Source organism: Melospiza melodia, chromosome 22 (genome assembly GCF_035770615.1).
Source record: "Melospiza melodia melodia isolate bMelMel2 chromosome 22, bMelMel2.pri, whole genome shotgun sequence".
Classification (NCBI taxonomy): Eukaryota; Metazoa; Chordata; class Aves; order Passeriformes; family Passerellidae; genus Melospiza; species Melospiza melodia.
This window is the reverse complement of record NC_086215.1, coordinates 4042438-4064908: the sequence shown is the minus strand read 5'-3', so window position 1 is coordinate 4064908 and position 22471 is coordinate 4042438. Positions and strand designations below refer to the sequence as shown.

The 22471-nt window shown below is 47.5% G+C and overlaps 1 protein-coding gene across 7 annotated transcripts in view; it reads right to left on the bottom strand.

Moving 5' to 3' along the window:
- The window catches only part of LOC134428058 (histone-lysine N-methyltransferase EHMT1-like), a 124494-nt gene that overhangs the window by 72063 nt on the left and 29960 nt on the right, over positions 1–22471 (bottom strand). For 2 of the 7 annotated variants that reach the window (XM_063174368.1, XM_063174369.1), the window contains exon 1: positions 3320–3611. The exons of 2 other annotated variants lie outside the window; for them this stretch is intronic. In XM_063174368.1, coding sequence (XP_063030438.1) covers positions 3320–3382 — 63 coding nt within the window. In that variant the 5' untranslated portion in view covers positions 3383–3611. Of the gene's footprint in view, positions 1–3319; positions 3612–9268; positions 9373–22471 lie in introns of those variants that run through there. 3 more of the 7 variants (XM_063174363.1, XM_063174358.1, XM_063174359.1) reach the window with 3 other exon arrangements.

Sequence of the window (22471 nt, the reverse complement as noted above, 5' to 3'; positions counted from 1 at the left end):
AGAAGCCTGGGGGGTGATGGTGATGGGTTTGTTGTTTTTTCTGATGGTTTTTGTTTCTTTTTGCTCCTTTTTTGCTCCTTGATTTAGGTGAAAATCCACGTGCTTTGAAGGGAGAGGTTAACCCCTGTGGGGGCTGTGGGGAGGAGGAACTCGCAGGGCTGGATGCAAAATGCCAGCCATGATTTTTAGCTTCTTGGAATCACAACTGTGCTTCGATGACACCTAAAAATATAATCCCCAGCCCAGTCTGCCATCCTCTGCCGAGCCTTCCTCTGTGAGAGAATATGGTATTTCCCTTAAATAAACAAGTTGGCTTAGTCCCAGCACATACAGTTTTCTCCTTTAAATGCAAACCAGAGTATTTTTGCAGGCACACAGGAAAACGAGGAGAGGAGGAGGGGAAATGTTCTTCATTTAACACCAAGAACTCCATGTAAAGCCTTGCAAGGTTGCTCAGAGCCCCGTTCCATTCCAGACCTCTCCCTGTCTGTGCTGATCATACTTCACAGGTGAAAGCAGCTCTGACTTATGACAGAGAGAAAATGCCAGAAGAGCTGGAGGTTTCCTCATCCTTGGAACAAGGACAAGTTGTGAAAAGCTTCCTTTGCAAGAGGCACTGTGCTGCTCAGGCACAGTATGGCAGTGTTGCAGGGAGGACACTTGCACGTCAGACCTTCTTAACCCCCACTGCCTCTTCCCCCTCCTGATGGGGACTGAAGGAAAAACAGAAATAAACCACCTGGTCTGGAGGATGCAAGTTGTTGTGTTGGAGTCCAGGATATTCTGTAAAAGCTTGCTCAACATTTTCTCCTCTTCTATATTTTCTTTTTCTTTTTTCTAATGGAGGCTTTCCAATTAGCTTGTACAGTTTGAGTGCTTCTCTCCTGCTGCTTTCCTGACTACTGTAAATGCTGGCAGGCTGCCCTCCTCCTCTGCCCCCCTCCAGGACCAACAGCACCCTAAGGCAAAGCCAGACACGAATCCTCCACCCAAGAGACCAAGGAGCTCACAGGGGCACAGGAGGGACAAATCCCACTGGAAACATGAGGGGCCACAAGGGTCTGCAAAGAGGGGTTGGTGTCAAAAACTCTGAATTCGGAGGAGTCGGAAAAAATAACTGGCTGAAAATGGGAGTTGAGGATTATAAACTCAGGGATTTGTTTCCAAATCACTGACATTCCATGTCACTGCAGGAACATATGGTCCTCCAAGGCTGGCAAGCAGGGAGCACACGCCATCAGTGCCCCGAGCCTTTGGGCTGACCCCAACACACGGTCACTCTCCTGCTGCGGCCATTCCTCGACCACTCTCAGCTCCAGGAGCAGGAAGGCAAGAAGGGAAAACTTCAGGGAAAAGCAGCAAAAGGAAAACAAAGTGGAGCAGCAGGAACCAAGCCAGCCCTCCCCCAAACCAGCTGGCCAGGAGAGTGAAGTTCTTTAGAACTCCTGGTTTACCTGAATAAAAGAACTCACTGCCATTGCATGAGGTGCATGCAATCCTCTTTCCTTAGGAGATGGCATCACACGGGAGAGCTCATGGGAGCCAGGCCATGGAGCTGCCTCTGCCCCCTGCCCAGGGCTGGTCTCACACAGGCTGAGCTGCAGGAATATGCCCCATGTGTGCCACAGAGCCTACTTCCACCCAAACATGTTCTGGGACGAGGGCGAGAGCTCGTGCTGGCACCGCACGGTCAGGTAAATACATGAAACAGAACAAAACCAAGAGCCAAAGGCCCCCTTTGGGCTCTTAACCCTTGCTGAGAAGCAGTGCCAAGCCCAGACCTCGGCAGCTCTCTTCCCTCCAAAGTAGGTCAGGATTTTCTGTGTCTGCAGACGCTTCCCAAGGGCCCAGCCGGCAGGGACAGAGCGTTTCAGCCATGCCACACCGGTGTCACACCATGGTCACCACCCCACAGGAGCACACCTCCCACACCTCAGAGGGTTTTTGGTTGTCTCCTCAGCCTTCATCAAGCCCAAAGCCCATTTTCTCCCTGGGTGGAGCTGCTCAGACAGCAACTCAAGGCCACAGCTCTTCACTGTTAAAGAGAAATCTCTGCTCCCTCCTCGTGACTTCTGATGCCTTTTCCTTTTCTTCTGGATGATGAACAATGAGCACATTTATAGTCCAGTGGAGACATGATAGATATTTAGACTGGGTATCACAGATCGTCCTGTGTAAGCTCTCTAATCTTTTCAATGCCATCTTCACATCTTGCTCCTTGATTGAAAATTCAATCTTGTGTCTGCATTGCAACTTTGAGGGTCTCCCCAGAGCACAGCAAGCTCAGGCCAGTGTTCTGCAGGGGTGTCTGTGCCTTCCAGGGCTCTGGGACCTTCTGTGTCCATCCCAAATCTCACTGAGGTCTGTGGCAGCCAACAGAGTTCTTGCATGTAACATGAAACACAGAGAAAAAAAAAAAATCCCAAGGGCAGAACCAGGGGGCTGAGTTTTATAATATGTTGCAGGCACGGACCTCCTGCCATGAAATCAACCAGGGATGTTTCCTTTTACTCAGATGTTTCCTTGGATTGCTACTATGAAAAAAAAAAAAAAAGAAGCAGAAGAGAGAGAGGAGGAAGTCGCCCCAAAATAAAAAGGATTTCTTCTTCCTGGTGAAATACTGCTGGCTCTGGCCGCCACCCAAGTGAGCCATAGGCAGAGGCTGTCAAAAGAGACCCAGTGAGGAGGTGCCATGAGGCCACAGGCCCTCTCCTCCCCTTCAGAAGTTCAGTCTTCAAGCAGCTCAGGCACCCCAGGCTTTGTGCCTGTTTCTTCTTAGAGCTACAAGCAGGGAAGGCTCCTTGGAGAATTTTCCAGAAAATTCACACTTAAAAATCACAAACAAATCCAAAACCAAAACCAACCCCAAGCGAGCCTCCCCACCCCAGGAGCCAAAGAGGTAACAAAGCCCGAGGTTTGCCAGCAGTGCCTGAGGCTCCTGGGAGCCCATGGAGCAGCCATCCCAGCAGGATGGGGCACCCTGGCAGGATGGGTGATGCCAGCAGGCTGGGCACCCCGGCAGGATGGGCACCCCAGCAGGATGGAGCAGCCATCCCAGCAGGATGGGCACCCTGGCAGAATGAGGCACCCCAGCAGGACGGGCACCCCAGCAGGATGGGCACCCTGACAGGATGGGTGATGCCAGCCTGCCTGCACAGGCCAAGCCACGCGCAGCAATATCCAAAGAAATGAACAAACAACCCCGGCCATGCTTCCCCGGCCTCTCCTCTCCTCTCCTGTCCTCTCCAAGGCCTCTCCTTCCCCAGGCTGCCCTGCCAGGGCCTCGCCAGGCACGGGAGGAGGACGGACCCTGCGGTACCTGCGGGCAGCTGTTGTCTTCTTCTGGTGAAGACTCCAAGAGTTGCATATTCCAGATCCTCATGAGCAGTGATTCAGTTTCTGCTCATGTGATAAAGCTCCCTCTACAGAGTGAGCATGCCCAGAAGAGCCCATTTCACTGCTCCCTCCACTGCAGCCATTTCACAGAGAACCTGCCGGCTCCAGGGCGTCCATTGGAGCGCGATTATCCCGGGCATCCCGGGGACGCACCGCTAATGCAGATCATCTGTCAACTTTCTGACAGGGCGCCAGGCCTCAAAACTGATCACTCGCCTGAAAAAAAGAGAAAGCTTTTTAAACCACACTGCTGTCTCGTGGCCTTCAAGAGTAGCACTTGCCCGTGGGAAAAGGAGAGGCAGGAGGGACAGGGAGGGATGTGAGTGGCTTGGGGATGTCCTCAGGCTGATTTTGTTGTGCTTAACGAAGTGCCCGACCTCTGAGAGCTGGGATGAAGGCACATGGGTTAAACTGACGCAGTGAGCAGTGTCCAAGACAGAGTCTTCGAGATCCGAACTGCTGATCTGAAGGGGAGATCATTTTCACTTTGAGGATTAATAACCTGACCTGCTACAACTGACTTTGAAAGAGTATCAGAAACACAGTCATGGAAAAGCAGGGGGGCAATGGAATGAAGGGACATCCTCATGGATCCATCCTCATCCTCACCCTAATGAAGGGATAGCTCACTACGAGGCGCAGGAGCTCTAAGCTCAGCCTATGTCAAACCCTACAATACTGCTGGCCCCAGCCAGCAAGATAACAGAAAAAATTTTAGCTTCAAAATAAAAGTAGTTTGTCTCTGTTCCACTTCACAATTAAGCATAAACTCTTGGCAACCTTCATATCTGCTCAGGCTCCCAGTAAAACTGCCAGAGCAGCTCGCAGGAACATCTGTAAGCAGAGCTCGGCTGGAAGGGATTCAAGGAAGACTGGCATTTATGGGAGGCAGGAGCAGGAGGCTGCTGGAGCCGGTGTCAGGCTGGAGAACCTCCCCCCGAGCAGGGGGAGGGCAGCCAGCAACCTCGGGAAGAGGCCAGAAGGAAGAGGAAACTCTGACATGGCCCCGTGGCACCACCCGAGTGCTCCTGGCCAAAGGAAAAACAGCTTAGCAGAGGAGGAGAGCACCAGAGAGAGTCCTCCTTAAGAGAGAGTTCTCCTTAAGAGTAGAAACTACAGCGAAGATGAGCGGAGTGAAATGTGTGGCAGTGAGCTGGGGAGGGCAGGAGCAGCCTGCACTGGAGGGAGGAACAAGCCATCCAAATCCGTGGGGAGCTCTGGAGGAGCCTGGGGATGGTGTTTGCTCTGCCCCAGCACAGGCCAGTCCAGGCCTCAGCACAGCACAGCAGCCATGGCTAGCTCTGCCAGGCTGGGAACATCCACAAGCCACGTTTCCTCCAGGCCCAGCAGCTCTTTCACCACCGTGGCCAGGCACGTTTGCAGAGCTGCAGTAATTTAAGCAGCAAAGAGCTGCTATGGATCTCCCTTGGCTATGAGGATGTTGTTTTCCTCTCCACACTCTGGAGAAGTTTCACTACTAAACAGTTAAAACACACAAGGCTAAATTGAGATGATTGAAATTCACAGACAAGGAGTATTTGAGGTGACAGCATAAAGAAAGGATCGCTCTTTCACCCACCGGGTTTCATTTGATGTGAATCTTAAGTTTTAATATACTCACAATGAGATTTTCCTGGCCTTTCTCTCACTAGCTGAGAGGTGTAGAGGTAACTCATTTAAAGACAAATTCAAAAATCCCCAAACAAAAGCAACAAACCCCAGCTATACAGACAGAAGTTGCATTATCCACCGCATCAAAAGATTACTGTACTTCAAACCAAAGATGGCTTTAAAACAGTTGATGTGCTGCCCTTCCTTGCAGCATGAAATTACCAAGCTTTCATTAAAAGCCCAGAAATAGAAACGAAGATATTAACAAAGGCAGTGTCAATGATCCAGCACAGTCAACATTCCCCTTCTGAGATAAAATAAGGCGGCACAGCCTCAGCCTCCTCACTGCATCTCCACACCAGACATGTTTTCACTGCTGAGGTTAAATATACACGGAGAGCAGATGCTACCAGAGATGCTTTTCACATCTCATGGCCACCCTTGAAAGCACTAAACACTGTTTAGAAACAAAAAGGAGAAAGCAGAGCTCATCAGGGCACTGCAGATGCTTCAACAACCAACTTGAGTAAAGCATCGATCGATCGTAGCAGCGTCTCTGCCACAGGGGATGCCTGGCTGTCACTCAGTGAAACCTGACATTTCTGCCATCCAAAAGGAGCAGGAAGCTTCCAGGGCACAGGCACTGGCAGTGGGAGAGGTGTCTCCTGCCCGGGACCCCCCTGTCCCCCTTGGCAGGGTGCTGCACACCAGCAGTCGCAGGCTCTTTGCAGGCTGGCTGTGGGAGAGGTTTTGCTGATGATGCAGGATGAGAACAGGCCCAAGCCCCGAGAAGCTCTGCCCTCTATTTAACCCAAATACCCTCCAGCAGCCTTCCCACCACAGCCAACACCCCCCTTTGCAAACATTCCTGCCAGGGCCCACAGATTACAGGGTATTTTCACTCCACGGCTCTCCAGCCTCCCTTCTCTGATTGAAGGCTCAAACACCCCTTTCAGAAATCCCACATTTCCAGGAGAAGGGAGCAGCACAAACACCTTCCTTCACAAAGGACACCAGGTTCCTCAGGGCTCTTGCTTAATGACACCATTAAGTCCAGTATTTTCACAGCTCCCTTGCAGGGGAAGCCCAAGTGGGAGGCAAAGGGAGGTTTTTCTTTTTATAGGAAGAACAATATTTAGCTCTGCAAAATACAGAGGGTTTTCCTTATTTCCTTTCTTCCATCAGGCTCCTCTTCTTGCAGACCCTCCAGCTGATCAAATCTGCTGCTCCCTTTCAGCCTCCTCAGAAGCAATCCCAAAAGCTGAAGGTTCTTTGGGTATGAGATGAGCATTTCTGCTGGGATCCTGATTTTTTCTGCACCACTATAAACCATTCTCCAGCTCCACCACAAGCTATTCAAACATTCCTTCTGCTCTTTAACAGTTATATACAACATTTATTAATCAGAATGTCCCAGGATACCCTGGGTATCCATCCCCAGCACTCTCCAATGTCCACCTCCAGGCTCAGGTAACAGCTTTGAAAGAACAGGCAGTCATTAATGCATCTTTTGGAATCACAGCTTTCCCCATCTTTCAAAACCTGGTTAATGTCCCTAAAGCTTTCAAGCCATCTCCCTTCCTTCCCCCTTTTCCCCAGCAGAGCTGAAAACTATTTTTATTTAATAAGAAACAATAAATGTTCCCTGGGATGCTGCATTGAGTAAATCATAAATGCTAAAAAGGAAAAAAAAAAGGAAAAGAAAAAAGATCCTCTTGGACAGCAATTGAGATGTGAGCTCTCTGGGAGATGGTGCTGTTTTGATAAGAATATGCATTGAATATTTCATTTACAGGGCAATCCTAGAACTTTATTTAGCAGCATATTGGCCAGACAGCTGTAATTTAGAACATACTGTATTCCTAACAGCTCCCAATTATATAAATTCCTTCAGCTTTAACTTACAGTAACCACAGCTCCTTCTATTTTGGAGCTCTAAATCCACCATTTCTCCCCTTCACTCAGCTATGGCATATCAAGAGCTCCTACACTACAAACACAGCCTTGCTGGAGAAGGATCCTAAATCCAGCATTCTCTACCCCCAGCAGAGCTAGCAGGCTTCCAGCACACCCACTGCTCCACAGAGCAATGTTTTATTGGTTTATTTGGGGACAGTGGCCCCACTTGTCAGTGCAAAGCCATCCTGCAGTGCCCTGCCAGCAGCAGGCTGGGAAAATGGCTGTGCACATTCCATCCTCCTCCTGCTGCAACGAGAGCTGGAGCTCCTGCCAGCAAGCCTCACGTGTTCGGCGTGGCCCTGTTCTTTGACCTCACACCTATTTTTTTTTTTTAAGGATTAAGGCACTGACATGAAAATAAGCAAGCTCTTCACTGGAGGAGAATCAGTGCTCCACGAAGCCTTTGTGTCTCTCCCCTGATCACGAGCTCCTGTGGAACGGCGCCTGTTGACGGCTCTCCCAGCCATCCTGCTGACTTGATCAAATTTCTGCAAGGAACAGAAGGAGCAGATGAACTCTGGAAAAACAAAGCTCCTGCCTCCATGCAAATATCCCTGGTTAAGAGGAGCGGAGAAATAGAGCGAGCATGATGTGTGTACGGAATTGGCTCCACAGACGCTGCTTCTCAGCAACTGCCATAAGGTGGCAGTGGGTCTTTAAGGCTACCTTACACCTTCCCACAGCACAATAGGAACGAGCACACCAGTGGGTTTCCAGCAGCTGAAACTGATTAAGTCAAATTTTCTCATCAAGGGAACCAGGCCCTACATGAAAACTTGGGGCTGAGATCACCTCCACTGCCAGAGTCACACAAGGAGGAAAAGGCACGGGGGTGAATTCTGCAAAGCCATAAAGGCAGCCCCCATCTGAGCCAAAGAAAATCAACCCCTTTTCCCTCTGGCTGTACAATCACAATGCTGTTTGTTTTACAGAAACGCTTCTCTTTGTGCATTCATCCAGCCATAAACAAGCCAGTGACCATTAAAGAGTAGGAGAAGTTCTGCCTGGCCAGCAAGCTGGGCTCCAGCAGGATTTTATGCAGGGAACATAAAAGCCAGCCCAGTAAGCAAGCTGGTCACCAGCTCAGCACTGGGCTGATGTAGCAAAACAGGCCCAGGAAGCACCGAGGAAGAGTAGGGTTCACAAGAAAGATGGAACCAGGCAATAAACAGGCAAATTACTTTAGGTAATGAAGTGACTCATCATGCAGAATGCCCATCACCTGGGACACAGCAATAAAATCAAATCTATGCCAGTCACCCCCTGAACTGTGCTGTGAAAAATGGCCAGAGGTGCCCTGAAGGAAGAGCTGATCTACCTTACAGCACAGAGCTGTGATCACAGAGATTTCTGCTCAGAAAGTCAAACACAATAATTCTGTACCACCCAAGGATTCCCAGGGCTGACAGAGCAAACCCCTCACCTTACCTGTACCTACAGCCAGTCCAGAACTCAGGTGGGTCCCCCCATGTGTGAGGGGACAGGTCAGAGAGAGCTGATGTCCCCCTGCTCCACACCAACCCAGAGCTCCCCTACACCTCTCTAACACAAACATCCAGAGCCAATGTAAATGTTTTATTGGCACCACCACGCAGCGTGCTTGTACAACAACTGGAGTCAATCGGCTCATGCAGCACATACCTGCTGGTGCTTACACATTCCTTGTAAAAAGCTGGCAACCAGGGGTGAAATCCAAGAGCCCAAGCAAGCACAACTCACACTGCCTTCCCCCAAACCCACTCACCAACACATTAAACCCCTGCAAGAAGCACAGAAAAATCTCTCAGCCAAAGGAATAAACGTGCACATTCCCTCCTCTCCATGCCACTTTGGAGGACCTGAGGTGGCAAGGTTTGTTTGCCATCACTGGAATGCAAAATAAGTCTGAAAGAGGGGAGTTGGAGTTTAACATTCTTCCACCCTCCCACAATCCCAGAGGGATCTGGAGCAGGTCTGAGCCCTGCGAGGTTCCCCATTAATAACAATTAACACCCGAGCCCACGATGAGATGAGAACGCAATCACGTGCCTGCCACTATGAAGGCTCAGCCCTGGCTGCAGCCCCTGCCTGCTGTCACCTCATGTCACCACCCTGACATTGCACAGGTCCCTTCTCCACGGCGGCCAGCAAAGGTCAGCACTGCAAACCCCTCCCCGCGGATCCGCAGGAAGCGTTTGAAGCCATCTCGTGTCAGTGGTTTAACTGCGCTGCTTTTGAATCAATTCCAACAGTTTGCACTCCAGCCGCTCTCCAGGCTGCCCCAGCCCAGGGCCACGGCAAGGAACCCATGGATTTGCCCTACCTCCATCCTGGCTGTGGGTCCCTCCTGCTCCTGACTCCAGGCCTATCCCTCCTCCAGCCACAAATCCATCTCACTCCATGGGTGCAGCCTCCACCCCGGAGCATGCTCAGTACGGGCTGATCTTCAGCCATTTCAGAGCTTTAATGAAATGTAAGCATAAGGAAGTGTCATTAGCAAAAAAAAAAAAAAAAAAAAAAAAAAAAAAGGGGAAAAAAAAAAAGGTGCAGGATTCATCCTGATCTGGCCAACCTTCCTCTTCCCATCCTCTTGTCAAGGAGGCAAAGCTCTCACTGCGAGGATCGCAGGCATTTTTAGGCAGCAAGCATCTCGTTTTAGAACAAAAGCAAGGAAAATCCTGTCTCAGGCAAGCCTTGTGCAAAAGGAGCATTTCCCAGTGACATTCAAACCAGCCAATTTGTCACTCTGGGTCTTCCACAAATTACAATATTTTCATGAAATACCATTAATATTATTTTTTCCCTCAACAGGCTTCAAGCAAGGCTTTTAGCTGGCAATGCAAATAGCGCTTCCCAGCCATCTTAAAGCTAAACCTACCCCAGTCTACTCTGAACTCCTTGAAGGTTATTTTAACTCCATTTGCAAGGAAGTTAAACAGCAGGATGAAAGAGAAGGAAAGAGACTGCAGTGTAACACACTTCATGCTACGATCTCCTAAGGACCTGAATTTTAAGAGAGGTTTGTTTTTCACTTATCAGCTCTGAAATTCCTCCATCATTGCCTTGTCCCCTCAATGCAGAAAAGTTTGTTTCAATGAAGAATTAATAGAGGATTTTTTTTAAATCCTTCCTAGGTTTACAAGCAACAAAATATGAAAGGCACACATTGTTGGAGCACACTTGGGGAATAAAACCCTGCATGCTCTGAATGATATGCACATGGAGCTTGACTATTCCTTAAAAACTGTTATTTCCCCACATATTCTTTGCATATCCCCTACAGATCTCTCCCAGCTCACTGAACTACCCCAGAAAGCAAAGACAGTAGGTAAAAGTAAAGCTTTGCCAGGGCAAAAATTGGTTATTCAATCCCAACAAAGTTGGAACATATATATCCTGTTCCCCTTGTTGGGCCCAGGCCAAAACCAGCTCTGGATGCTGAAATCCGTGAATTGTGTGTGCTCTGCCGAGCGATGTTCGCTTCCGTGGAACATGAGCACTGTCTGCTCCAGAGCTGGAGCTGGAGGAAAATTCAAAAATGAAACCAGTGACTTTATCAACACAGCATTTCAGGAAACACCAGGGTGGCAGCTGAGCACCAAACCAGCTTTTCTTCCCGAGCAGAACTTCCAAGGGAATCGCAACAACGCCACAGCCATTCTGTACAACACCACAAGCCAAGATTTTCATCAGGCCCCGGGACATCTGTGCCAGATGCACTACACAAACAACTCACGATGTTGTTCCCTCATCCTTTCTCTGATAAATCCAGCCCAGTCCTCAACACCAAGCCACAGCTTTTTAGCAAATTCTTTGGGCCCTCGGGAGCGCCAGGCAGCCTGGCACGCCAAGCGCTGGCAAGCTGCTTTTTACTAAAATATTTTTAGAGCAAAAACATTTGGTAAAGTGACCCAGGATAAACCACACTACTTCAGTGTGCTGAGCTCTGCTCAGACCTCTCCTCCTGCTCCACGATGTCACCAAAGGCCATTTGGCCCCAGGCTGTCCCCTCTATTGGGGCCCAGATCAATTCTCTCCATGCCACACTGGGCAATCCCAGACACCACCCAGCGCCTTCATTAAGCACAGATTGATAAACCCTGCCAACAAATTCTATTCCCATCCTCTGCTTTGCCTGGAAATTGGAGGTAGTTTAAAAATAATATCCAGACCATAAAATCCCGAGGCATGTCTGCTGAATCGAGCGGTGTTTGCATCTCGCACAGCTCAAGCATGTCAAATTTGTTTCCTTGGAAACAAAGACCAATTTGCAAGCATTGCTTTCTTCCCTTTTTTTTTATTTTATGTAACGAAGACATCCATACCTGCAGCTCTTGCTGATACAAAGGAATTAAAGCAGATTCACCTACTAACAGGGTTCATAAGAGAATTATTAATGGATTTCACTAATGAACCATTGGTTTGCTGCACTAAGGGAAAACCAGAGCACATTGCTATTTTAAAATCCCATTTCCCCTCAATGGATGCACACTCGAGGCATAACATTGATATTGTTTCCTTGGGGACAGGTAGAGCAAAACAGCAAAACCCAGAGTGATTTCCTTACCCTGGGCTGGGGATGGTGGGCCCAGTGGAGGAGCAGGAAATCCTGTCCTGCTCCTGCCACACCACTGCAAAGCACACACAGCCCAAACACACCTGCCTCCAGCACAGGCTGAAGAGTCAACACAAGCTTCATAAAAAACAAAAATTATAACATCTTTTAGATATGTTTTGGCAGTTTTAAGCCCAACTTTTCCCCAAAACACGCAGTAGGGAAGTTGGGAAGCCAGACCTTCTGTGCAGCCATAACTCTTCTCCCAGACCCACTCCCACCTCCCAGGGAAGGCAGTAAATCCTAAAGCAGTGACACACAACCTCTCTGTGAGGGCATGAAACAGGAGGGAGGGCAAAAGTGTCAGAGCTGGGTTATCCACAGGCTCATTTACAAAGGGAGTCAGAGCCCCCAGCCTCCAGAGCTTTTGTCAGGAGCTCAGCACTCTCACAAATCCGTCAGATAGAGCGAAAAACCGACACGTGAGAACAGCAAATAAAATGATGGCTCCTCAAACACGCCCTCCCCGAGGCCTGCTCAGCACAGAGGTCATCCCCAGATCATTCCCTGGGTCACTTTACAGTCTCTGTCTGAGAAGGTCACCTTCACAGCCAAGGGAACACAGCTCCAAACTCCTCCTGCTCCTGTTAGGATCACTGCATTGAAAAAGCCGCGGGAGCTGCACAAACAGGAGGTGGCAGGAGCAAGAAACCCCTCCTTCCCCCACACAAGGGACAAAGCTTCACCATTCCCTATCCCTGGAGACTTCCAGAGTTGTTACTGGAGCCAATGGCCAGCACTAAATCTGATAGAACTGTGGATGCTTCACACTTCAGGCCTTGGACTCCAACATTCCAACCAAGCTTGGCAATGCCACTCTCCTGACAGAGCAGCCTTGCTCTGCTCTTCAGCAAGCCCACAGTAGGACCAATCACCTGGAGGGCAATCTGTAAACAAAAAGCACCCATAAAAACCCTAAACCCTGCAAATGCCCAGCAGAATTCCCGCAGGGTCTCACCCTCAAGCTTGAAAAATTAAGTTTTTTTCAGTACATTCACTTGGAGAGCTCTCACCACCAGCAGCTCAAAGTTCCAGTCTTGCTGCTGTCAAGGAATCCAGGAAACAAATCCCCCAGACTGCCAACAATGTGCACCCTTCCCCAAGTACTGCAATTGCTAAATTTGATTCCAACCAATGCCACAGTCTGAAGGAATTTTGGAGACTGCTGAATGAATTCTGGGGGAAAACCATGAAAAGCCATCTAGTTCTTCCTGATGAAAAGCAGAGCAAATACTGAAAAAACATCTAAACATCACCAGGTAAAAAAGAACCTGATAGATACATTGTGATTTGCTTAGAGATACTGTAACAATAATTAGGACTTTAAAAAGCAATTTATAATAAAAAGATGGGAATAGCAGGCAAATGTATCCACTTTTGCAGATGGGAAGATCAAGGTTTGGAGAATTAACTGCCAAAAATTTCTGGAGCAGCCCTCCACAAATGTATGGAGCAGAGGAACAGGGTACAGGAGAGCTCGATGTGAAGTCATGCCCAGCTGCTGATTTCCTGAGTCACCTCAACTGAACAAACTGGGCCAGCAAGGAATGTGTTTGGACAGCCCATAAGAGCTGAGTCAAATTTAAATTCCACTGAAGTCTGAGCACCTCAAGTTCCCTTCAATAAAACCCTCCATTATTTAAAAGCAACCAGAAAACCCCAAACCACATAATGGACGTAACAAACACATCAGTATTTTCTCCCTCTCTCTGATATTCCCTTAACCAACATGTTTTTGGAGGGGAGGGGAAATATTTATGCAGAACAGTGACCATGCAATCACTAAGGAGCTCTTTATGCCCATTGCCAAGTTTGAAAGTGGGTGGATGCCATGTGGGTGAATCTGTGACACCAGGACACAGGCCAGGCTCATAAAAGGAGTCAGACACGTTGGAATCAACCAACAGGAGCAATAAATTCTGGGAAGTTCCTTAGAAATGTTCTGTCAGATAACTGGGCTGCAAGTCAAAGCCCCTGGGGCGAGGGTATGAGCTCTGCTATGGGGTTTTAATGCAGATGCATGAAACAGCTGGCAAAGGCTTGGGTGAAAAGATGGGATCACACAAAAGGAAATGTGGAAATAGAGGGAGATGACACCACTTCCTATCAAATTTAACTATTGCAGGAGTGGGAGGGACAATGAGCTGACGGATGCTGAGAGCCCCAGGTGTGTCTGGAGACCTCTGAACTCAGGTTTGAATTTGGGGTGACATTCATGGGATTTATTTTAACATCCAAAGCATTAAACCATCCAATTGCTTGGGGTCCCAGAGCCACAACACTAAAGCTTTGCTGTATTCTGGAGAACAGAGACAAGGACAGCCCGTGGAGCTCCAGGGTAAGCCTGACAAGCTCATTGTGATGCTTCCCCACAGCAAAGCTCTGTAGAATAAAAAAATTAATTTTAAATCGAGAGTCACACACTGATTTTGGGTGGCCAGTTCAGGTAAAGTTTTTTCAAATCTTTTTTGGAATGACAGAATATCCTGAGCTGAAGGGACCCACCAGGATCATCAATCCCACTCGTGGCCCATTCCCTGGGCAGCCTGGGCAGTGCCAGCACCCTTGGGGGAAGAACCTTGCCCTGATCTCAGCCTGAACCAGTCCTGATACAGCTCAACACCATTGTTCTAGAAGAACATCTCCTCCCCATGTACAGACATTACAGCAAGAGGCAAATGGTCAGTACACTTCAAAATTAGGCAGTGGTTTCACAACAAAAATTAAACCACTATTTCAGAAATAACTTCTCTTCAATTCTCCCCCCTTCCCAACTCCCTCTATAAAACCCATTCATTGCCTCACAAGGAGGCACACAGCTTCACTTTGTTAACATTTTAAACCGAAGGACTCAAAATACAGTGAAACACTAGGAAGAAAAAAAACCAAAGAAACCACAAAATGCTGCAATAACAAGCAGCCCTCAGAGCTGTGAACCAGAGATTGGGAAAGATGAACTTTGCAGAATGTCTGCCCAGCATCCCCTCTCCTCCTCTGCCCACTCTTGGCCACAGGAACCAAAATCTATTTGGGAAGCAAAGCAAGGGAAGGTGGGATTCCACCAGGGAGAAGTTCTGCACACTGAGAAAAATACCATTTGCACTATTTTTGTTATACAAGAAACAGAAAAGGGCTGTACAGGGCCAAGACTCTCCCTCCCAATGCTGATCTGCTGAATTTAAATGTGAATCAAAAGTATGATGGACCTTTGGAAGTTTCTCCTCCACTCTCATACAGCCTCACCCCAGAGGAAAAACAAGCAGAAGTCATTGGTTTTGGTTTGGTGATAATATCTAAAATAAAATAAAATAAAATAAAATAAAATAAAATAAAATAAAATAAAATAAAATAAAATAAAATAAAATAAAATAAAATAAAATAAAATAAAATAAAATAAAATAAAATAAAGATAAAAAATAAATCCTGAGTATTTCTCTACTGCTACAGGAAGCCAAACACCAGCCTTGATCACTCCTGAGTTCCAGTTAAACAAACTCAAGGACTGCTGGAGTCAGCTTCCCTTCCTGCAGCAGTTTTGTAAGACATTAACTTGGTAGCTGAAAGCTCTGGAGTTTCACATTCAGCAGCTGGATCTCAGCCTCAGAGCCAGGCCCAGAGCAGGGCACCAAGGCAGCTCCAATGCTGACTCTGCTGCTGCACTGGGGCAATGGAGCTGCAGCAGGGTTTTCATGTAAAAGCCAAGAAAAACCAGCCAGGAGGGCAGAACATGGCTCTGCAAAGAATTCCTCCAGCATTCCCTGCCCAAAATGGATCCAGAGCCCAGCCCCAGCAGCAGAGGGGGATCTCCATGGGATCAGCACATTCCCTGCAGCCACAGCCTGCAGGGTGATCCCTCTCCAGCCTCAGAGGGGAGCCCAGAGCTGCTGCACGCCCTGGCAAACACCCCTCAGCTTTCACAGCCTCCCTAAAAGTGTGTTCAGCTCTCAGCACAGAGCCCATGGGAGCTGTGCTCTGGACTGGGACAGCACTGGGAGACACAGGCACGGGCAGGGCCTGCTCAGGCCCCTCCAGAGCAATCCCACTCATGGGAAAGCTCCCAAACAGAAGTGCCCTCGTTCAGGCTCAGTGATACAGTGTTCCACAGCAAAAACCCCTGAGGAACTCAAATCCTTGGTGATCCTTTCCCTCCATGTGCACCCTGCCCCTTTCTCCCACCCACAAGGCACTGGCAGCCCCCAGGGGACGGAGGGGACCTTCCAGCCAGCCCTGGGACAGCTCCACTGTCCCCTCCTGTCCCCTCCTTCCTGGGTCAGGTCTGTCAGCAGATAAACTCAAATGCTTCTGAGCCTTGAGCACAACATTCCCATCCTAGCAGCAGAATTGCTCCATGGCAATGCCCATTGCCCAGTTTGAAAGTGGGTGGATGCCATGTGGGTGAATCTGTGACACCAGGACACAGGCCAGACTCATAAAAGGAGTCAGACACGTTGGAATCAACCAACGGGAGCAATAAATTCTGAGAAGTTCCATTTTTCCTTTAAGGAAGGAGGAGGGAAAGCCCCACTCAGGTCATGATAACATCAGCCAGGTGGATATAAAGGGAATATCAGATCCTGCATCTCCTCTGATATTCCCCTTTCCTGACATGTGGAAAACCTGCAAGGCTATGGATATGTACAGGTCAATATTCTGTGACCTGCCTGGAGCACCAATGTTTTTTTTCCTAAGCCCTTTTTAGAAGGAACAGAGTTAAGGATCAACTCTAAAGCAGCCCAAAGTGCCTGTCATTTCAAACTGCATCTCTCCACACAGAAAAAATGCATTGCAGAAGGTTCTGTAAAGCCCTGCATATCCCTCTATGAATCTAAACATGCCCCATTCCCAAGGGGAAGGAATGGATAACATAAATCAAACTTGGGAGGCTGCATCCACTGCAATGCACAAGCAAAAAAACCACAAGTACACACAAATCTTCCTGCAACAGCATCATCTGTACACAGCAGCCTAAATAGCTGCCAGGTGTTTATACAGCAGGACTAACTCTGCAGGGAGGGAAGAACCCATTCCAGTGATTCAAGGGATTCCTATCCATTTGTTTTCCCAGGTTCTTACATCTCATTTCAACCCCAGCAATGCTGCCTTGCACTCAGCAGTTGATTTCACCTTCAGTCAGCCTGCTTGGGAAGAAGGAAGGTTGTTGCCATCATTTTGTTTTAAAGAGCTACTTCCCCGTGGATCCAGCTGTGCTGATTTGCACAGCTGCACTGCAACAAGATCCTTCCACAATTAAGGTCAACTCAGCCTGTGTCTCATGGAAAAATTCATCAAATATTTTGTCATGTGTTTTTCTAGAGGTGAAAGCCAAATTCTGTGGGAAAAACCAAACTCACCAAGCTTGGGCCTTCCAGACTTACCATGACACAAAATCTACCCAAGGACAACTCATTTTTTTCTTACACACAATTGAGAATTAAATGGAGGCTTTGTCTTCACTGCAAAAGCCACGTCTGTGCTGCAAGGGCCACGTGAAGATGGCTTACAGGAAGGCTGAAATGCTATTACCTTGATTTGCTAGGAAGAATCATATTGGAAATTAATTTAAATTGGCTCTCAAGGTGAAAGCATCCTTTGTTCTGTCTGCACTGGGCTGCAGTGCTGGAATTGCCACCTGAACACAACACTTCTGGCACTGGGCACAGTGCAAGACTGTGACAAAACCATAAAACAAGTGTGGAACACCAACTTACACAGGTTCTTCATGCAGGCAGTTGTGCTCCATTTCCTGTCCTTCAACCATTCAGGGTTTGTGGGACACCTCCAAACCCATGTTTCTCAGCCTGGTAGAGCCCTGTCCTCCCCAGCCTCTCTGAGATGCTCCCCATGGAGAAAGGAAGGGTCAGTCCTCCCCCCCATCCATCCAGGGCTCAGGGAACTCCCTTGGATCACTTTTTAGTCCTGGGCCTGGAGGACAATTCAAGGAAATCTCCTGCAGACACAACCAGCAGCATTTGCCTCCCAGCCCTTTGCCATCCCCACCTGTTTCCCACCTTCCCCCCTCCACCCCCAAGGGCCTCCCTTGAACAGATTTTGGGGAAGTTTTGCCTGTTTGCAGTTGTTCATTGCACTGATGCCCAGTCCCTCAAAGTCTCCTCTTGTGTTTCAAAACTCTCTTCCCATATTTTTACCTCCTGTATTTTCTCACACTTCTGTTTCTAATTTATTCTCTCCATCCCACTTTTTTCTCTCTAATTCTTTCATACCCTCCTTTTGGGGCAGGCTTAAAAACAAGGACCCTGGTTCTGCTTACCTCCAGGTACAGGCTTAAATGCCTTAATTTTAAACCTAAAATTTTTCTACAAGCTTGGCCTTTTCTAAATGTCCTGCCCAGCTAATGATGCTTCTCCATCAAGCACATATTGCATCCTGTCAGGAAATGCAGTTTTGAAGCAGTTGCCTCTATCCCACATGGAGAATGAACTGTTAATCAAGTATTAGTGCAGCAAAACAAGGAACCCAACTTAAAGATGAAGAGAAGGATTCTTTTGCAGCAAATAATAAAAATAAAGCTGGTGGGTAAAACAGGGGTGGCACTGACACCTCCCCTTGCTCCCCACAGCCCAATGAGTGCCCCAGCTGCCCCCAGGCTTTACTGCTTCATCAAACCCCTCAAAGTTCATAGAATCATTAAGGTCAGAAAAGTCCTCCAAGACCATCCAGTCCCAACATTCCCCCAGCCCTTTAAGGCCACCACTAACCCACATCCCAAAGTTTTTGGGGACACAAGTTTTTGAACACTTGCACAGCAGCTTCCTCCAATGCTTGGCAGCCCTGAAGAAACATTTCCATGAGGAAATTCCAACCTGAGCCCCCCTGGCCCAGCCTGAGCCATTCCCTCTGCTCCTGTCCCTGTTCCCTGGAGCACAGCCCGACCCCTGGCTGTCCCCTCCAGTCAGGAGCTGTGCAGAGCCACAAGGGCCCCCTGAGCCTCCTTTGCTCCAGGCTGAGCCCCTGCCCAGCTCCCTCAGCCTCTCCTGGGGCTCCAGACCCTTCCCCAGCTCCATTCCCTGCCCTGCTCCATCCCTCAGTGTTGGTGGGACCCTCCAATGGTGCATTCCACAAATCCCAGCCAAAACTGGGATTGCTGCTGGTTCCCTCCCCACTCTGGAGCTCTGCCTGCCCTCCCCAGTGCTCCCATTTGCTTTTGCAGAAAGAGACATCTTCAGCAATGACCCCATTCCACTATGCCTCCTACTTTCTCTTGCTTTCTTCCATCATGAATCATTAACCATCCCAATTTATCAGCAGATAGTTTTATATATATATATAGCTTGACTTTTTATATATATAACTTTGCATATGCTTGAAATTAAAAAAATAAAGAAAATTGCATTGAACTTCAAAGTTTGGAGGTTTGTTAAAAAAAAAAAAAAAAAAAAAAAAAAAAAAAAAAAAAAAAAAAAAAAACAAGGCTGCAAAACTATCCCACAGAACTTTATACTAAAAAGGGAAAGTCAAACCTGGTTGAGTTTTGAGCCTACCAACCTCCTACCCTTTAGATGTCTGACAACAAAGAGGTGTGAATGCCATCAAATCACACACAGGTACAGGCAGAACCATCCTGGGCTCCTGTTGGTGCAGCACAAGCTGCCATGCAATTCAAAAAGCCCCAAATCCAGACTTTAAAAAGCAAAAACCTGCCCATACACTCCAGTCCCTCCATTTTTAACTTTAAATGAGGGTCACAAAGCACCAGTGCAGAATTGCTTTGGCAATGTGTCAGATTTCCAATCAAACAGCTCCTCCTGCCCCATTAGAAACCCTCCCACAGGGATATTTTCTAGATCCCATGTATTATGGAAGTGTCCCAGGGCACAGGCAGAGTTTCATGGCTCTCTGTGCCACCCACTCCCACATTCCCAACTGCAAATTCCCTCCTTGGCAGGGCTGCATTAAAGCAGGGAGAAGGACCTGCCTTACCATGGGGCAATTAGCAAGCTGGGGGGAAAATCAATAGGAAATAGATAGGAAATATAAATATAAATATAAATATAAATATAAATATAAATATACATATACATATAAATATACATATAAATATACATATAAATATACATATAAATATACATATAAATATAAATAATTACACTTTAAAAATTAAAATATAATTAAAATTAAAAATAAATACTAAATAAAATAAATAGGAAAGAAATAATAAATAAAATAAATAGGAAAGAAATAGGGAATAGGACATGCAATCCATGGCCTTCCCTCTTGGGAAGGAGCCCTCTTGGCACTTTTAGAGCACAGAGGCTCCATCCTGCCAGAGCCACCAGCACAAGGATAAAATAACCAGTAGCAAGGCAAGTTCTGAGGTGTTTTATCCTAGGAAATCCTCAGGAAACCCCAACAGAGCAAAGCATCAGCAGGAAAAACTTCTCAGGGCAAGTGTGGGGTGACAAACCCTGTGTCAGGCTGGGTTTTTACTTTCCCAACAAGGATTTTGGGGTGTGTCCATAATCTCACAGCAAGGAAGGGGATGAGGAGGGAGCAGCATCCTCCTGGCACAGCACAAACCCATCTCCATGCCATGGTGGAATGGAGGAGCCAGGATGCCCACAGACCTGGCAGGGGCAAGGAAGCAGCGTGAGAAGAGCAGGGACAGTTTTTTTTCTTGATCATTCCTTGGAATAAAATATATTTTTTAAAAAAATTGTTCACGGGGCGATTAAAATGTGCAAACATTTTGCTTGGTGTTCCGACTGCCACATTTAATATTTCAAACAACATCCAGGCCAATATTGTTGCTTAATTTAACATAACTGGATCCTGAATGCATTTCTAACAGATTAAACCACAGAAATATCCACATGTTTTAACGAGGATTTGGCACTACTCGGAGCCAAACACATTTTAGCAATATTTTTGGACTACAAATTCTTTCATAAGAAAAGAAAGCCCACTGGTAATGGAGCTGCATTCCCTACATTTCAAGCCTCTTTGGATTTATGTAAATTGAAAAACTGAAATATTTAGTGCCATTATAATTCAAGCAACATCTGGACAATTTTCTTTGCCTCGTAAAAGATTTCAGTCAGCTTTGCAGAGGCTCAGGCCATGTTGCTCAGCAGAATGGCTCCTTTTACATTTGCATGCTTCACTTCCATTCTGCAGTTTCTATGCCAACAAGCATTTGTAACTCTTTAAACAGCACACTTGGAACTGGGGGGAGATGGAAGATTGGAAATGTGATATAGATTTGTTTGTTTTGGGGGGTTTTGTTGATGGTGTTTCCCTAAACCTAAATCATCCTTTTTCTTTTTTTTTTTTTTTTTTTTTCCCTTATTTGAGCCCTAGAAACCTCAAAAAGGCCCAATAACCATCACTGCAGCCATGGCAACTCTTCCACCTGCTTCAAAATGCAGCAGTGACTTGCTAAGAGGGGTTTGTTCAGTCAATTTGATGTATAAAATGTATATATAAATATACATATACAAAAATATATATTATAATAGATATAAAATGCGTAGATGTAAATATATAAAAGAAAGACTCAATAGCAAACACCACAAATTCAGGTGTCCATCTCCTGCTGTAGAATCCAGGCCCTGTGGGAGTTTCCAAATCCCAAAGAAAAGTAAACAGAGAGAAGCAGCTACGACTGAACTGTAACTCAAAATCCAGCAGTTTGATTTTTAACCAGATTTTTGGAAGTAACTCTTCCCCTTCCTCCCCACCCCCAGTCCCAGACCTCCCAGATGGCTCAAATTTTATATTTAAAGCTCCAAATTTTATATTTAAAGCTCATGCTCAGCGCTGTGACATTACAGGTGCAAGGAGACAAAGGAAACCACAGCCATGAGGAGGCACAATACAGCATTCAGAGCAAACAACAGTGATGATCTTGCAAAACTTGGGATAAAAAATTGTAATTTTTAATACAGATGCAGCCTAGATTGTGAAATCCTCTCCTCCTGAAGTTCCCCACAGGGCCAGGATGGAGCTGCCACCCTGGGATACCAACAAAGGAGCCCAAAAACCCCCAGTCAGAGCTGGCCATGGCATGGACAGGGGGGAGAAGGCAGGACTGAGAGGGGCTCCCTGAGGGAGCTGCACGAGCAGGGAGCACCCACCAACACCTGGTCCTCAGCATTTTTATTATTTAGTGACAGAACAAGGGGGAATTGCCTCAAAACCAGGGCAGGCCCTGGCACAGGGTGCCCAGAGCAGCTGTGGCTGCCCCTGGATCCCTGGCAGTGCCCAAGGCCAGGCTGGAGCAGCCTGGGACAGTGGGAGGTGTCCCTGCCATGGCACTGGATGGGCTTTAAGGTCCCTTTTAACCCAAACCAGTCAGGGATTCTGTGATTTCCTTGTCCATGAGCTGCAGAGGATGGAAAGCAGCACCCACAGTGCTCCTGCCAGTGCTGAACATTCATTTCCAGGCTCCTGGGATGGGATCTATGAGCTCCTCCTGCTGTCAGATGTGACACCGCCCTGACGTGCTGGGAGGGGACAGGATGATGGAAATGCTGAGCAATAATCAATCCCAACCACAGCACCAAGAGAAAATCACAGAATTATTAAGGCTGGGAAACACCTCCAAGATCATCAGGTCCAACCACCCCCATGTTCACCATCAATCCATGTCCCCAAGTGCCACATCCACGTGGGTTTTGAACACTTACAGGGATGGAGACTCCACCACTGCCCTGGAAGCCCCTTCCAAAGCCCAAAAATGATCAACTCCTCTTCCTTCAGCTGGACAGGAAACACAGAAAGGCCTGGGTGCCCTTGGCTAAAGCAAAATGTTAAACATGAACCAGCTCCTCCCTGCCCTGCACAGCCACAGACAGTGCAGCACATCACACAACTCATTCCAGCACCAGTCCAGGATTTATTATTGCAAGAAGGGATCAGGATGAGAGCCAGTAAAGGCAAAAAGCCACTCAGGGA